Here is an 18,958-nt window from a genome sequence, read left to right on the forward strand (position 1 = left end):
CCTTAATTGATCAATTTTTCATTTGGATGATAATATGTACATTTTCAATTAATGAAAAGGCACTTATTAAGTGCTCTTTTGTGTAGGGGGCTGCTGGACACTCTACAGATCAATTTAAATAAACCAAGCTCTAGCTCACTCTTAAAATTTCACACTGAACATTAAGGCAAATAGATAGAAAGGACATTCAAAAGGGCAAACTTAAAAGAAACAATACATAACAAAATGAGTCAAATTAAAACATAAGTGCTATATCTATTGATCAGAGTAGTATAACTGGGTAAGGACAAATCAAAGGAAGTCTTTTATACGATTTCTGTGTGATAGATACTGATTCATAGCAAGGTAGTATTTCAGGACCTATTTGCATGAGAAAGGAATTGTAAAAATTTGGCAATCTGTTTTGGGTGGGAGTATTAGTCATTGCATTCTGCTGGCAAAAACTACAAAGATGGGTTTAAGGTATAAAGATGAATTTGATTTGATATGAATATGTATTAGTATAATCATTAGAAATACATATAAATTAATAAATGGTTCTTGACTCTGGTTATACATGAAAATCATCTGAGGTACTTTTACAAAGTACCAATGCTTGCCTTTCCCTCCCCCCTGGGACCTAAAATCAGAATCTCTGAAAGATGGAGCCTGGACATTGGTGTTTGTGGAAAAAAATGCTTCCCAGGTGATTCTAACATGCAGCCAGGATTGAAGATCATTGGGTAGCATCCATTTTTTAATACTCTCAAGTTATAAAATGTATTCTATGTATTTCTAGGTAAAAGTGAATCCCATATACCTGAAGCTGACATTTCACTTTTGAAGCTAATTTCCTGTTGGAGAGACCAGTCTGTGCAGGTATGATATAGTGCATGTTCCTGAAGTTATTAGAAGAGTTCCTTGCTATTCCTTTCTATCCAATGAGTGGTTCATTCATACTCCTCTTAACCTGAGAGAACCAGTAAATGGGTACTGCTCTCCTCACAAAATATTTCCTTCCAGGCATTTCATTTAACAGGACTAACACAGACACTAATAATTGAGGGAAAAAGTGGAAAAAGACATATGCAAGGATGCACCAGGTTAGGAGGTATGAATAGAGGGGCCTGAGGAGGGGATGTTCCTGTTGTTACAGGTAACTTATTGCCTATTGAAGTGTCATATTGTGGCAGAATTGTCTATTATTTGATTTCAAACTGTGCCATGACAACAAAGTCCCTCAGCTTGAGAATTTGGTGTGTGTACTTAGGAATCATTTTTCTATCTTGAGAGTCCTCATCTGTAAGCTGCTTTAGAGAGCTGGTTTCCTCACGGCCCAATTTAAGCCCTTCCATCTCTTTTAAGGCTTTTGGGGATCCTAAAATCTTACCAAGTGGCTTTGTACATTGTATAATAAATCTAATCTGAGCATTGATTAGATGAATATTTATTGGAACTTTATTCTTCATGAGCGTAAGAAATGTCAAATTTGCAAAACAAGCATAGCAATAATTCCAATTACAAGTGTTTATTCTTGGTTATAGGAAAACAAGTAAGTTACTCAGAACACACTGTGGAGTTGACACCACAAAACCAAACAAACACAGTTGGAATGGCTATTGAAACTTCTTACCGTGGCCTACAGGTTTATACATGATTTGCCACTAACCTAACCCCTTTGCTCATCATTCCCCCGATGCTCTAAGTAGCTACATTGACCATTTTATTTTAAAAATACAGAAAGCTCATTCCCACCTCAAGACTGTTTTCTTGGGCAGGAATTCTCATTTTTTCATTCATTATTCAGGTCTTTGCTCAAAAGCCAACTGCTCAGAGAAGTCCTGCCTGATTACCCATCTAATGTCACCATACCCTCCCCACCCATGCTTCCCTCCAGTCACCATCACATTACCCAGTTTTACTTTCTTTGTTGCAATTGCTTTTAATGGAAATCATACCGTTTGCTTTTTTGCTTGCTTACCTTCTGTCTTCTTGCTGTTCTAGAAACTTGCTGAGAGCAGGGACTTGGTGTGTCCCACTCACCCCTCCTTCACCAATACCCAGAAAAGCAGTAGTCACAGCAGCCTGTCAATAATAGTTAACGAATGAATGGATAGCTATTCAAAAAGCCTCTGTGACAATCAAATAAACACTAGTACATGTTGACTTTACCAGCATATTAGTAACCACACTAAGAGTCTCTGTTAAAGATAAGATTTCCACTCCTACCCCCAGCCTAACAATTCCTCAACGAGGGGGAAAAAACCTTAAGGAAAAGAATTCAACAGAAAATTTATCCTGAATTGCTCTAACTAAAGATATTTTGTAATAGCTCATTTGACCTTCAAATAAATTTTAATAGGGTTTGGACAAGTTTGGACTAATGGACCTTTAAGGTTCTATGATTCTATGACCCTTGTGTAAAATTTTGGCAGTGCGACAAATGTTACTAGAACATTTATTACTCTATAGGAAGTCTAAGCTTCAAAGCTCTCCTCTTGACTCTGCCACTAACCTGATAAATAACCCGGGGATATAGGTTTAATTGTTGATTATTTATTTTATGCTTGAGGTTCTCTTTCTCTCTCTCTCTCTCTCTCTCTCTCTCTCTCTCTATTTCCCCCTGCCCCTTTATCCCACTCATGTTCTCTCTCTCTCTCAAATAAAATAATTAAATTTAAAAATTTTGTTAAAAAAGAAAGAAATCCTGGAAAAGCAACAGTTAGGTTTTAGAGTTGCTAACTTGCTGATACTTCTCTAAATTTTCTGGATTTTATAATATAACACCAGTGGGGAAATCATGACATCCAGGCCTCTGGGGAGTATTGCTTTTCCAGGAGCTGCTGCAAACACATGAAAAATCAGTGTCAACCTGAGTGTTGAGAAAATGGTTTTATACTGGAAAATCTGGACATTGGAACCATAAGCAGGACACAGGGGCTCTTACGAGTCTTCATGGTGCTCTGCTATTTTACAGAACTTTACTGAGTCAAAGTTTTAGTAGAAAACCATTAAATTTTTTACCTTGCCTATGGCATAGGAGTATTTCTAGAAATAAGTATGTGGCCCAGATTTGTGGTTGTCTCTTTCCAGCCAGTGGATTTGTAAACCTTCTCTTAAATCTATGTACATAAAGGTGTAATACTTTGCATAGCTGTCTTTTCAGAGAAAATTATTTATATGCATTTAGAAGACAGCTTTATAGTCATAGTGCTTTCAATTCTCTCATTACTTAAATCAAAAAGTTACATAAAATGTTGTTTGAAAATTTTATATTTTGTTGGAGTAAATTCTGTCTTTACTATTTATAAAATGTATCTACTATATTTATATACTAGAGGGATTTAAGTATTGATAGACAGAAATTATCAATAAAGCCTACTTTCCACACTTTCTACTTTTGAATACAGAATCTATTTCAATTCCATTGGCATTTATTTAGTACCCACTGTATACCAGATATACACCAGATACACACAGCTATACCAGATATACACCAGATACACACAGATATCACCACTGTGATAACATTATTACATGCTTATAAGATGTATACCATCTGTCTGTGGATTGGAGGCATGCTGAGTATTGATTTCACACTGAGCACAAAGTGTGTGTTTGAGTTTGTTTCTAATTGGGTGTACACCATTCAGTATTCACTTTTAAGTTTTATGGTTCTGAGTATCCTACTGATTATGGTTTAATATGTTTTATTCGATTATTTATGCTTCCTCTTATTATTCAATGATACTCATACTCTTTACTCTTGCAATATGCATTGGTAGTGACAAATATGTCAAAAAGCCCCCAAATTAAATAGTTAAAAAATATGGTCATGATATATAAATCTATATAAAGTAATTAGGAACATTCAGTGAAATTGCATACATCCCTGTATATTTTTAGGAAAGAATATTGACCCAAGTTGTGATAGGATATTATATCCAGTGTATAGGACATTCTAACTGCAATTGTAAGTGCTCCTCAGAGATGGTAATCCCAGTGTGAGAAGGGAGACATGATCCCATGGGAGCATGTGGCCAAACTGCCCATTCTGAAGGACAGACCACAATCCAGATCTATTCCAGGATATCCTTCAGTATCCTCCTGATTTATAGGTGGAGACAGAAGCAAATTCCATACAGGTTTCAGTGATTGAAAGCTCTCATCATAGCCTCACCCACCATCACAGTCTTTGTTTTATAAGTGAGCACATGAAGTCCCAGAGTAGTACATGACTTGGCAAAAGTTGCCTTTGTGATAATTGTCATAGTTGGATCAGAAACTCGGGCTTTCTCATTTCTGATTCAGAGCTCTTTCTGCCACATCTTGGAGGCAGTGCTGTCAAATAAAATGTGTGACAGAGTTAAAACGAAATAAATTCAGTGATGTAAAACTGTTCATCAATAATTGTCTGTCCCATCATATGACATACCTAATAAGCATGGTTCTCTTAATATAATATGGAATAATATGTTAGTAAATATCGTATCTAATAGTTCATATATATCTCATCACACGGTAGATATTAACAGCCATGGCTCACCAGTATTGTGATATACAGAACTGCATGCTGAAACCATGGTGTGCAATGGCTATCACCATGTTGAGTATCTCGTCACATGATGTACATGAGCAAGCATCATGTCACAGGCTATACTGTGACAGGAGATACTGCAGTATTAGTAGCCTTGATAGACAATAGTAAAATCACATCTGTCATTAGCCTTTTTGTCCACAACCGGACCAAGCATTTGAGTATGAGCATTTGAGGAGACAAGAACAGGGGGGGATGGTCAGGGATCAGGAAGCTGCCCTGAGACTTTTGTGTAGCTCCCTATATGTAAAAGTCAAGTGCCTTTATCCTGCCCTGGCAGTTCAGTGAACATCTGCCATCAGCATAAGTTCTCTGAGTGTCCCTGGAGCCTGGAGATAGCACATGCTACCACAGCACTTACAAGAGACTGAACAAATATTTAGATGAATGCCTTTTCTGCTTTTGGTGTCGGCATCCCCAGATCAGTAGGCTCAGTTGGTGCTGTCCCAAAGCCCTCGCTCTAGGCATCCTGTGGGTAGACTGGGGATAATGCAGAGGGGATAGTGGCAATGGTGGATGAGTAATCTTGACAGAGGTCAGGCTTTTGAGGGGAAGAGGAGCAGGCATTGGGGTGTGGCTGTAGGAAAGGTTTAACTGTCAGCCAGAGGAAGATAATGGGAAAGTGTCCCAGGGTCACCTAGGTCAGCGATGTCCTTCCAATTCTCTCACTGACTCAGCTCTTGGCTTTCCTTGAGTTCTAGCTAACTGCTGGACCTTGTCTCCTATCTTGCCAGGAAGAGGCCAAGGTACATTGTCGCTGGCTTTTTACTGAGGAGTGAGAGTATAGAACCTTGGGAGGACATATACTACAAAGGATACAGAATTAGGGGTCAGAAGACCTGTCCACCATATCTTTGTGGAACTTGGGATGTCATGTCTCAGGGTTTTCATTGAAAAAAATGAAGACATTGGATTAGATGCCCTATGACAAGCATTCCCCTCCTGGTTCACCCAATCAAAGATCCTTCGCTGGACATGTACAATAACTGGAAGGCAAGCTTTGCAGTATTTTTAAACTGTGCAAAACCATGTGCACATATACACAGTTTAGTGAGATTTATTCTTAAAATCTTGCCTTTAGCTTTCTGTATTAAACCTAGTTAAAGTGTTTTTAGCTAAACAGTGCTTTAGAGCTAGACATTATTTGAGGAGCTAAACTTGTCTTTAAGAGCAGTATAATACATTCACATTAATTTTCTTTGCCTTCTGGTGGAAATGGAAATACCTTAGGAGAAAGAACAAAGAACTGCTTCCAACTTTTCCTTTCAGAATCTCTTTTTTTTCCCATTAAAAATCTGTGCAATTTATTTTTTTCACAATGTGTAAAAAATTTATTTTTATTTTTTTATATTAAATATAATTTATTGTCAAATTGGTTTCCATACAACACCCATTGCTCATCCCAACAGGTGCCCTCCTCAATGCCCATCACCCACTTTCCCCTTTCCCCCACCCCCATCAGCCCTCAGTTTGTTCTCAATATTTAAGAGTCTCTTATGGTTTGCCTCCCTCCCTCTCTATAACTGTATTCCCCCCCTTCCCCTCCCCCATGGTCTTCTGTTAAGTTTCTCAGGATCCAGAATCTCTTGTGTTTGCTGAAGGGTGACCGTTTGGGTTCCAGTGCTTAGTATCTGCATTTCAATGGTTTCAGAGGCTAATTGTAGTGGAATGGAGCATTACAATTTATGTGAAACCTATTTAAGTCAGTTTTATATAAGACCCCAAGCATTTGTAATAATATTAAAAAATATATTTTAAAAAATCTTTATAGGTAACTGAAGCAATACAAGCTGTTCTCTTGGCAGAAGTTCAACAGCACATGAAGACCTTGAGTAAGAGAGCAGGCAACAGTCAACCAGTGTCCATGACAGAGGATGTTCACTGTGAGATGAGACAGATTCTGCAGGAGACGGAATGGACCCGGGAGGAGGTAGAGTTACACTGTACTACAGACACCTTGCCTCTGCAAAGTAAGTGCAAAATTTATGGACATGAACTTTCATCAGAACTTTTCTACTACTTAGAGCGCATTGAGAATATGAGTTCACAATATATCATTTCTGCAAAGACCGAGCCAAGTGCCCTGCTTCTGACCTATTCTGCTATCAATTTCTTCTTATAATTCTCAGGTTTCTAAAAAATTTCTAAATTCTGTTATAATCAATAAATACTTCCCAGAACAAAAATTTATATTGTTTATTAAAATGTTTTTAAATGAAGTAATTAAAAATGAAAACAGGATTAACACTATTGGCTTAATGGGATATACATTTTAAGAATACCTTGATAGTAATGGATCCTAAATTTGTTTTCATTTGATACCTTGATAATAGCCATGTGCCTGGTTTCTTTTCCTTTTCTAAAAATAAGAAATGTAGTACAAACTGAAATTAAACTCATTGATAGGTGGACCACTTGATTTTATAACAAATTTTGTCATTGTAACTTCATGATGATAATGTGTATCATTCATGGATAGCAACTGAATCTCAATTTCTGCTGCAAAATGTTACCTGATTTTTCAGTCCATTCACTGCGGCTTAAAAAAATAAATAAAAAGCAATTTTTAAAAGTAAAAATATAATTTTCAAACTCAGTAAGCTTTTGCTTAACAAATTAATTTATGATCAAATATATATATTTTTTCAGGGAAAACACATTACAAATTTACTTGTTCCAAGTTATTAAAAATTATTAGGTATTTCTTTTAGCTTTCAAAAAGAGATTTTCTTTTTATTCATTTGGGACTCAGAGAAATGGTACCATATTTAAAATGTTAAATCCTAGGACAGGTGTCATTCTTAAAAATATATTACATTTAGTTCTTATTATTTTTATAAGATTACTGATTGGATAGCATTATGTAGTGAGAGAGGATATGTAGCAGAGAGAGGCTTCTTCTGGAAGGCCAAATATCAAAATAGATAGAATATTTCCTAATGCCAAGATAGGCACTGAGGATGGTCAATTCAATAAGCAATTTGATAAAGCTCAATGGCAATTTCAAGTCATTTGTTTGTCTGTTGTCCAGAAATTAGTTTTAATTATCTGATAAATTCACCCAGTTGCAGGAGCTCCTTTTTGATCATAGCACATAATTGTAGTTGTATTACACCTTTCAAGCAAGAAGAGAAAAATTCCTTTCTAAATTAATTTTTAGTGAGTGCATGTGGGTTCTTGATTCATTTGGCAAGCACCCACAGGGTCATTAATACATTTCTTCCAACTCCCCAAAGACAGCTAGTATCATTCATCATGTGTTAACTGTCATTATGTGGCATTTATATGCTTTATCCCTAAGTTTGACTGTCTAACTTATCCTTTGGCCCATAGCCCTCTTTTCTTGTTGAGAAATTCATGGCAGGTTATCAAGGTCAAACTTTTGATAAGTTTTGCTGTCACACAGCTTATCCATTATTTGAAGTTTCACTAGATTGGGCCCTGTTCTGTCCCCAACTAATTCTTGGGTATTGGAAATATACTATGGAATTTAGTCTTATTATGACTGAAGACATCTGGAATTTAAGTTAGATAATTAACTATCTTAATATCTAAGATATTATTGATCATTATTGAATGATCCTTTGCCAATGTTAAAAAAAAAATTAGAGTTAGTTTGTGATAATTGGTGGATGAAATTTGGAAGTTTTATTTAAAAGAAATAAGACATTACCAAAATGCTGAGCATGTATCTTCTTGGGAAATAGGGTCTGTTGGAAAATACTAACCATAATTGAAATTAATGGAAACATATAACATGCATTGAAGAGGAACATTTCCAAGCAATATTATGTTGGGTATTAACATTCCCTTTCTTTCTCTCTTTTTGGAACAAAACAAAACAAAACAAAACAAAACACCTATGTTTTAAAATATTCAGAGGAACTTAGTCAAATTACAAGAAAAGTTTTGGACCTTTATTATGTGGTATATAATATATTACTTGTTGGAATTTTAAAAATAGGTAAGGAAAAAGCTATTTTATTTATTTCAGATATTCTAATTCAAAGGTTAAGGAAAAGGAAATGATGTAGGAACTACTCACCAGGTGTGATTATTCCTTGAATTTTATAGGCAGATTTACTTTGACCCAGTGTCACCACACCTATCACCAAATATTCTTATGATAAATGATTTATGTTGTTTTATTTTCAGGTCCTTGCTCATTTGTCCTCTGTGAGCTCCCATCCACCTGCCCCCCCCCCCAATTTCTTTTATTCTTTCTTGGTTTTTTGATTTCTTAATGCATCTTATTTGTAAATCATTTGGAAATTAACAGATGATGCCCTTCTTATGAACAGATATTCATAAACTTCTTTTATGCCAAAGTGGGGTATATTGAGTTTATTAGCATTATAGCAATATGGCAATAATATAAGGAAAAATAGCAACAATTATTGTTTTCTTAATACACTCCAACACTATGCTAAGTACTTTATGAATGTTAACTCACTTTTTCCTTTAATTCTCACCTAATTCACATGAACCCTGTCTCTCTTTCCAAGATTTGAGATATTTATGTAAACAGTTTTACATTTTTTTAAGTGTCCATGTTCAGGGAAATGAAGTTTCTGAGTAGCTCTGAAAAGAAACTACTCACTGAAAAAGAGAGATTCCCATGGTGCTACCTAGGCTTATCTTGAAAAATTACCTCTGTATGTTTTTTGACATATTAATTATGTATCTTTCGCAGACACATTAAAATAAATAGTATTGTAAAAAAGTCTATCACTATGCCAGCTTTCTTGAATGCCACTGGTGGTGTGTATCTTGTACTTTGAGACATTGTTCATATTATGATCCCATTGTTCAAAACTGGATGAAGTGGGGCTTAAAAGAGTTTATGTGCCTTGTCTAGAATCACAAAATAAAAATGGGGAGGCAAACCCAGATATTCTCTTAAACACTGTGTTCTAATCCAGTCAACTGCATTTTCCATACTGGCAGCATGAAGGAAATTTGCTCTAAATCAGCATGTTCTGAAAATTAAATAATTTATTGAATGGTTTTCTTAGATTTTTATTCTCCTCTCATAAATCATACTTTCTATTACCAAAGAAAATGCAGAGTGTTCAATCATTGCCATCTCAGCCCTCATAATAAAGAAAATCACCAGGTTTCTTGAACTATTTGAACATGAGATGCATCTACAAAGCAATGGAAATCAAGTGAAGTGAGAACTGAAGTATAATGTGTGTTTGAACTTTACAATTTTGTATCTTATTTATTTTCAGTGTTTTCACTTGTTATATTTCACAGCATGTATTTTACTTGAGATATTAATATTTGTGTATCAGTATTTTATGGGAGAGTGCTGGATTTTATCTGGGTTTACATTTTATAACAGTTACATTGCTCTCCTCCTTAATCTGTTTAATAGGAATTTGCAGAATTAACACTCACATTTGAAACTAAGATTCACTGCTTTAAAAACAGCAATGGTTTCTATTATTAAAATGCATTTGAAAGTTATTTCCTTTTATTGTTTTTAATGTTATCTGGATCAGTTGAAACAAGTGCTCTAAATTGTTCCATCAAATAAATTGGTTGAAATAGAAACGGAGGCTTTGTAGATAAAACTGCCACTTGGAAATTATTGGCTGAATTTAAATTCATGTTAAACTGTGTGGTTGTGAAAATGATGCATCAAATATGGGTATTGCAAATAATCTTTACTACATGCATCATTTTCAAAGACTTATCTACAAAATTAAATAATGAAAATGTGCTCTTTGTTTAAATAAAACCATGCATTTGTGGTAAATAAAGGTAAATAAATTCAACAGAAAAGTTTTCTAGTCCTGGTGGCCATCAGCAAAAGGACTGGATCAGGACAGGTTTCCTTCTGCCTTTTGAATTTCGCAGAAGGAAATCTGTCTAGTGGTGGAAAGGCTTTGAAATAGAGTTGACTACCTCACAGGGAAACTTTCTTGACTTTCTTTATTTTATTTTATTAAAAATTTTTTTAATATTTATTTTTGAGACAGAGACAGAGCGTGAGTGGGGGAGGGGCAGAGAAAGAAGGAGACACAGGCTCCAGGCTCTAAGCTGTCAGCACAGAACCAGATGCCAGGCTTGACCCCACGAACCACAAGATCATGACCTGAGCCAAAGTCTGATGCTCAAACAACTGAGCCACCCAGGCGCCTCTTGACTACCTTTATTAATAGCAAATGCAACTTCCACCCTCTGTGAACTCCCCAGGCTAAGTGAGAAGGCCAATGCATTCCTCTTTAAGGCTACAGAAGCCATTTAGGATAGGTCTGTGTGATGAACATAAGCAAGAAGCAGAAATGTAATGGGAGATATATCATTGAAGGCCTTGAGTGTCATAGTAAGGTCTTAGGCTTTCTCTCTGAGAGAGATAGGAAACAATTTGAGCAAACAAAGGACACATATTTTTAATGTTGTCTCCAGTTCAAGGACCAAGGAGAGAAGCAAGGAGACCAGTTGGGAGGCCATTATGATAACCTAGATGATGGCAGCTTGGAACAAATATGGTGGCTTGGATGAAGAAGTGATCAGATTATGAATGTATATTGAAGTGTAACTTACAGTATTTGCTGATGGGTTAGATACAGATGAATAAGATCATGAAAGTCTATACTTAAGTTTTTTTCAAACAAAAAATATTTGATATATGGGTTGACTTGGGTATCCTGACTTAACTCTTATGTCAGGTAGTGCAGTGTCACTCACAAGTGGTATTCCAGGTGTGCTGAAGGAAGAGTGGAAGACCTACTTTACAGAAGGCTGTCCCTACTGTGTTCAGTTTCAAGTGTCCCTGCCTAGATGACCCACAGATTTTATTTTCTAGTATTAACTAAACTAACCCTCAGAAAATGGACAAGAATTTCTTGCCAAGAAACCATGGACTGAAGATAATACTGGTAGTGCAAGCTTAAGCAAATAAGATGTAAGTGGCATTGCCAAGTTTATCTTAAGCTCTATCAGGAGGTGTGTGTGTGCGTGTGTGTGTGTGTGTGTGTGTGTGTGTGTGTGTGTGCTGTGTGTGTGTTAAAGACTTCTTTTTGAAATTTATAGTTTTGTGTATTTCGTATAATACACATAATGTTGATATACTAATAGCATGTATATTATTCATAAACAAGCATATGTATGCATATATAATAAAAAGCATATATATATGCATATATAATATATTTATTTAATATATTAAATAAATGCTTCAGGGATCCTCCTTGTTATTTTCTGCATGAAAGTACCCCAACCATAGCCCTTGGGTGGATTAGGCGAAGAAGGCAGATGTGATAAGCTTTTGCTTATTCAGGGTGGGTAACCTGGTATTTCACATGGCACACTGTGCTGTCTCCAAAACTTTGAATAAAGCTTCCATGCATATCTCCTCTGTATCACTCCTCTATGCCTCTATGTACCGATCCAAGAGTAAGGGGTGCCACAGTGAATCAATTGAAAATCTCCAGTGAAGACACAAACTAACATCAGGGTAGCCATGAAGTGTGTCCAAGGCCACAGGAGCCTGCAGGAGCACATCAGAGAGGCCTCAAACCCAGTCTTTGAGGTTTTAAAGGTTTCTTAGAAAAAAAAGATGCCTAATCCAAGACCTGAAAGATGAACATGATTTAACCAAGTCAAAAGTTGGAGTGGGAGATGGTAGCTGTTTGCTAAGAGTACTAGAGACACGTATGCCTTTTTCTTCCTCCCAAGAATCATCTGATTAATACATGTGTGAATGAGGAGCCTGGACATCAGAGAGAAACCCACAGGCCTTTAATTTCTGCTTTGGAAAACATCTGTGTCCTCTTTGAATCACACTGTGCCAATGCCTTCCTTTTCTAAGTCTCAGCCTTCCAGAATAAGGACAATAATAATGACATGACGAACAACTAACATTAATAGCTTACTGTGTTCTTAGTGCTTCACATACCTTAAATTATCTGATCCAGGCAACAGTTCTGTGGGGAGAGGTAGTATCATTATCCCCATTTTACTGATGAAAAAAATATATAAAGAAGTTAAATATCTTGCCCAAGTTCTCATTACCAGCAAATGACAGAACCAGGAGTCAAAACCAAGCAGTCTGGTTTCAAAATGTAGGCTCTTTGTCCCAATTAACCACAATTCTCCTTCACCGCCTCTAAACTTGGCATTTACCAAGTGCTTCCTGTAGGACAGTTATAGAGATAGGTATTACCTGGGTTGGGGCAGATATTTGGCAAAACAACATGGGAAGAATCTCATGAAGAAATTCATCAGAAAATATAAAACACCTAATTTCTACTAACCTTTGGGTATGGCACTCTAAGCTATTCCATTAAAGACATACTTAATGCTAAAGACTTTCATTTGGAATATAAATTTACATAAGTTTTAGTGGTTAAAAAACAGAAGGTTTTATATCTGGAAACTAGAAATGCCAACTGGTAAATGCTAGAAAAAAAAATTAGCATATACAGGGACTCCTGGCTGGCTCAGTCAGTAGAACATGCAACTCTTGATCTTGGGGTTGTAGTTCAAGCCCCACGTTGGGTGTAGCGATTACTTAAAAGTAAATATTTTAAAAAAAATTGGCATAAACATATTAGTTGAAAGGGGTATGGGTTGGCAGTTAGGGGAGGAGGAGAAAAGGAAATATAAAATTTCATTTTTATAGATTAATTTGAATTATGTAATAGAAAATCTTACATAAATATCAAGGTATTCATACGTTAGATGAAGATGAATTTATTTGTGATAAGCGATTAAATTATTTAGCACCTAGAATACATTACATACCTTTCAAAAAACATGGTTGTCATTTGGGCTTAATATATGTCCTGTATTACTTTTAGCTTCCTGTAAAATTGATGGAGAAATTTCATCACTTCCCTTTTCCCACATATAAATTCTTATGAACTTCTCCACTGTGTCTGCCCTCTCTGTATCATCTTAAAGATTGCATTGCCTTAGAAAGACTGATAGAGTTCACTGTTCTTTTTCCAAAAGTAGTTTCATCTTTCACAGAGATTGAGATTGATGATTTTCATCTTGGCATATGAACTAGAGTATTTCATCGTCTTTTTTCCTCATGAGCAATCAGAATGCCAACCTGGCCCGACTGCACAGAGACAGTAGCATCAAGGAATTGACTTAAATATTTCCTTGGTAACAGTTGTGCAGGCACCACTTTATTGATTATTGTCTGCATACCCATTTAAATTTATTGACAAAGAAAAAGTGATCTAGATTCTGTCGCTGAAATCAATGTGTTTTGTACTATTGTTCTCCGGAGCTCAGACTGGTCTCCCAACGCTGACCCCTCAAGGACAGAGGTCGGGTCTATTTATCTTTTTTCCTCCCATCCCCTTGGATGGTCCTTTACCTAGTAGCTGGTAATAAGTATTTATTGAGTGGATAGATAAATGGATGGGCCATGGAAAAGCTTGCACTAAAGATTCAGCCAACTCCTAATTAGTGAGAGAAAGAGGAAACAAGGAAAATCAGCTGATTGCATTTCTTTAGCAGCCAGATATACATAGTCTTGAATATTCACTGAAATTGTGTTTTCTAAGCATCATCATCCTAGGACTGTACGTTATACACAGCAGGTTGCAAAAATTTTAAAATAGACACATGAATGGATCTAGTTTGTAACCATCCAGAAATCTTCTCTTTCCTTATGGCTTATTGTTTGGCTCGTCACTAGTCATTTTGTCATGATCTAATTTCAATCATCTGATATTTTTAGAGAGCCCCAAGCCTTGCCTAAAACTTGTCTTCTTATTCCTCATGCTGCTACACCTTCTCCATGAGACTATTTAAGGAACTGCTGCATCAAACACTATTTCCTCAGTATTTGGATTCACAGGCTGGGTTCTGACTTATCTGCCTCTCTCTGGACTTCTGGCTCATTCGTGATCTCTTGTAGCCAGTAGCCCTTATCCTGCTAACTAGGAATTCTATTTACAACCTGCTCAACCAGGTCAGCCTCCTCCCCATTGATTTGATCCCTGAGCCTGGGACTTGGTGTGATATTAGTTCCTCCATCAAATCCAATCCCTTTAGCCAATATGGATGTGCATCCCTAGTTCTAGAAATTTCGGTACAACTAAACTCCTTGAGATAAAAAGCAGGGATTTATTCAGCTTTGTATTCTCAGCAGATAGCACAGTGTCTGGCACATGCCAAGACAATCTGGCTGAAGAATGGTGTCTGAAGAAAAAAAAATTATCCATTCATCTCCACATGCCATTGGAATATCCCATTCAATAAGAATATCATTGTGACATTCTGGCAGGAGCTTTATTTTCCATTTTAACTCATCAGTGTATCTGTCCAATTTTTAGTCTTGGAACAATTTGAATTAATTTCACACAAAATCTCTCATTTAGTACTTATTATATCTAAAGTTCAATGGAAGGTACTGGAATTTTCAATTACATCACTTTTTACACTTCTTGTATATCCTTCTAAAATAGTGTATATCATCTGGCACTCTAATTGTTTGTTATTTGCTTTCTTTCCCACCTCTCTAAACTCCTTGAGGGCAAAAGTTGGAACTTATTAATCTTGTGCTCCTAGCTGCTAATGTACCACGTGGGGCATGATGGGTGCTCATTAAATGTTTGTTGCCTGAGTGAGCAGATGAATGATAAATGACAGTGGCAGACATGTATTAAAGAACTAGTCTATAAGGCAGAATGGGAGAAATGCTAAACAATATGTTAATGGTCTCTAGGTAGGAAGAGAATGGAAAAGATCATTATAGGGATGATTTTTTTCCTAAAGTGTTAATTCAGAGGCATTTCTTCAAATTTATCTATTCAGTTTAAGAGTAATTTATCTGTCTAGAGAGCCACCAGAAAAAAATAATGCTGACAGATGTTTGAAGGCAAACAAACAAACAAAAAAAAACAAGGCAGAGTACTTCATTTTCAATAATAAGCTACAAGAAATGGAGACAGTTCAAAGAAGAGTTGTTACCTTTTTTAAAAAAATCTTTTACCCATTACAGGTGAACATGGACCTTTTATATCTATTCTGGAACACCTGTCTGCCAGCCAGGCAGCCTGCTTATCTGGGGGCAACATAAAAGCACTCCCTAGCGATATACGTAAGAGCATGGTAATGGTGGACATTTTTCCAGCCTCCTGTGTTTCTTTTCATCTGAATGAGGTCGGTTTTGGAATCTTAGAAAAAGTTTAAGTATTATGGTTTTCAACTCTCTCAATCCTAGCACAGACTACATAGCCAATAGTATGTGATGCCCCCTTATAAGCCTAAATGAAGTTCTTAAGTAATATGACCGCTCTACAGTTTAAAGGAAAAATCAAAAGAATAAGTAATTTATAATGAAATAATATGGATCTCAGTAGGTAAAAGTTTGGGCATGACCACACTAAAATATATAATAAAAATGCTGGCCTGGACACATCCCATTGCTGTTAATGCAGACTCCCACACACATGTGGTAGTGTTGTCAGTGACGTGGGTGTTCAAATGGATTTTATTGGCAAAGATATGGACAACAGCAGCAGAAAAATTTGGCCACTTCTTATACAGGGTTAAAGGCCTTCTTAAAAATTTGGGGGTATATTAAAACTTTGAAAGGTCTGTGTAAACTAGTTAGATTCTGGGCTCAGGAAATTATACACAGGGCTTTTACTTTCATAAATGTCCATTGGAATATGTGAAAAACATGTGAAATGTCAGGACAATTTTTCACTGTGAAGGACTATCCTGAACACTGCAAGGCATCTGGCATTTCTAGTCCCTGACCACTAAATGCCAGTGTCTCCATAATCATTGGGGAAAACCAGTGTTCCTTGGCCCAGCAGTTTCCAAAGCCTTCCCCCAGGGGGGCAGTACCAACCCTGCTGAGAACTACTGACTTCAGGAAAGGGATTGATTCTTCTACATTCTGAGGCTTTCCTTGTTTCTGCCCCTCCCCTCTTTTATGCACAGAGAGATAAAAATCTAATTAGTAACCTCCAACTAATTCAAGGAGTTCCTTTCTTGGATCTCTCGTGTTTGTTACTTCCTCTGTGTTCCACCCACTTTGTGTATACTTCTGTCATAGCACTTCCCAGGCTATGTAGTAAATTATCTTATTGCAATTGTCTCTTCCATTAGAAAAAGATTTTCTTGTCCTATTTTTTCACTTTTATCTATATGTCCTACAAGCTTAGTTCCAGGCCTGGCATAGAGTCAATTTGTTGGCTGATTAAATGAAAAATGTGTCTTACTAAGCTACTAAGCATACTCCATGGAAGTCATCGAAGAAAAATCCAAAATTTTCAATTGAAATTATTTTACAATACAGAATAAAACTGGTTTATCTTAGAATTTAATAATTCAATAAACTGGAAGCACCTGGCTGGCTCAGTCAGTGGAGCATATGACTCTTGATCTCGGGGTCATGAGTTCAAGCCCCATCCATGTTGGGCACAGAGGCTACTTAAAAATTAAAAAAAAAAAAAAACTAAACTAAACTAAATGAACTATTTCCTAATTTGTAAATTGAGAAAACTGGAAATGAGAAAAATGGTTGAAAAAAGATACATAAGTTCACTTAAATGATAAGGAACATAATTCCAAAACCTTGGCTTAGAATATACTAATTTTTAATGTGTCTCATCCATGCCATTAATACTTAAAGTATATTAAAATTATATTTTGAAATGCTCATATCTCTTGACATATACAAGATATATCCCTTGGTGTCTCTGCACCAAAGTAGGGAATAACCAATTGGATCAGTCCATCCATCCATTCATCAATTTGATCTGTCTCTTTTGAATATGTTATATGATAGGAATTGTGTTTCTCAAGCTATCTACTAGGAATCTGAGCAGACTATGATGCAGTTTCTACTTTCCAAAAGGCAAAGCCCTGTAAACATAGTGAGACCATGATGTGGTGTGAGATACTAAAGTTCCCATTATTGTGCAAGCATGGAGAGCCGCCAGGTGCCTGAGGATGATTTTTTTGTAGGTTTTGCACAGGAGTAGACATTCACATGTGCTTTGGAGAATAGCAGTGTTGCAGACATGGAGAGATGAACTGCCTAGATCACTCTACTAGAAAGGTCTACTTGTCCAGCTGTGAAGAATGTGGCTAGTTGACAGCTTCCAGCTATTGGCATCTCCAGGATCCATCCCCATTTTGGAACAGACGTGGTACTCTTCTTGGGACAATGACTGAGGCAGGTAGTGGTACAAGAGCCTAACTATTTTTAGTCCAAACAGACCTCCTCCAACAGCCAGTCTTTGCTTTGGAGTTTCCACTGGGATGAAGGAGACTTTTGTCAGATCTGCATAGTGAATAGAGAACTCCTTACCCAATTCTGCTTTTGCCTCTCCCCCTTTTTTTTTCTTTCACAAGTCTTAATCTCCAATAAACCTTTTGCATTTCTAACTCCATCTTAACATCTGCTTCTGGAAGGACCCAAGTAACACCATTGAGAAGAAGCTTGGTGGAGGATATCTCAGGCAAAATATTTAACATGAGGACAACACAGAGGAAATGGGGATAAATTTGGTGTTCGCAAGATAACAGGAAATGAGGATGCTCTGGTTTGGATTCGGAAGCTGAGGCACCTAGAATGTAAAGGTTCTGGTATGGGGCTTTTTCCTCAAAGATAAAGGGAAGCATTAAAAATTCTTTTAAGAGGAGAAGTGAGATGTTTTAGTGTAAAGTAGAGAGTGAGTAAAGCAGGAGATAGAAAGAAACCCCGTGTTTCTGCTTAGAATTTTATTTGTAAAGCAGAACTTACTTTTCTTAACTTTTTATTGCCTCTTCATGAAGCTAGGTTACTGAGGTGGAACATGAGTGCTTCATGTCTCACATGGAGAAAGAGGGTATGTTCACATTACAAAGGGAAATTTTGCCTCCCTGCTTTTACACCAAACACTAAATGTCAATCAGGATCATCAGAGTCCAGATCCCATCAGTAACACCTCCTGAGTTGCTATCGTTCTTGTTGCTAATTTAAAGGTATTTATCTTCCTTTATATATGACCATTATCTCAATCTCCACCCTCCTTAAATCAGTTCTTATTTTTTTCCCAATTTTTATGCATTGCAATTTGGTCTGATTTCTCATCTCTTTTGGATGCATTTGTATCATTACCATTTATTGACAGTTTGGGTTTCACCATCCATTTTTTTTTCATGTATGTGGATTTATGTAGACATTATTGACCTCCTTTTCTACAAACATCCTTAACTAAAACATTAAGTAAGACCAGGCTTATTAAGTGTTTGCTATTAGACAGTTTCCAGGAATAGGATGTGTTATTTCTCTTTACCATTTAAAAACTCTTGATTTAATGAATAGAATTTTAGCAAAGCAAGGTAACTTTGAAATGTGCTTTTCCATGTGTTTATATTAATATCCAATGAATAATTTCAAAGGTTAAG

General features: G+C 36.4%; 1 protein-coding gene and 1 long non-coding RNA gene across 8 annotated transcripts in view; one reads left to right on the forward strand and one right to left on the reverse strand.

Moving 5' to 3' along the window:
* The window catches only part of WDR72 (WD repeat domain 72), a 229,937-nt gene that overhangs the window by 143,641 nt on the left and 67,338 nt on the right, over window positions 1–18,958 (forward strand). For all 7 annotated transcript variants that reach the window (XM_027067276.2, XM_027067278.2, XM_027067277.2 and 4 more), the window contains 2 exons: window positions 779–858; window positions 6,348–6,546. In XM_027067276.2, coding sequence (XP_026923077.1) covers window positions 779–858; window positions 6,348–6,546 — 279 coding nt within the window. The remainder of the gene's footprint in view (window positions 1–778; window positions 859–6,347; window positions 6,547–18,958) is intronic.
* LOC128315939 (uncharacterized) overlaps window positions 1–18,958 on the reverse strand; it is a 149,686-nt gene that overhangs the window by 8,137 nt on the left and 122,591 nt on the right. Inside the window, exon 4 of the long non-coding RNA XR_008299171.1 lies at window positions 1,961–2,064. This is a non-coding gene — a long non-coding RNA (uncharacterized LOC128315939). The remainder of the gene's footprint in view (window positions 1–1,960; window positions 2,065–18,958) is intronic.

This window comes from Acinonyx jubatus, chromosome B3, assembly GCF_027475565.1.
Source record: "Acinonyx jubatus isolate Ajub_Pintada_27869175 chromosome B3, VMU_Ajub_asm_v1.0, whole genome shotgun sequence".
Lineage (NCBI taxonomy): Eukaryota > Metazoa > Chordata > Mammalia > Carnivora > Felidae > Acinonyx > Acinonyx jubatus.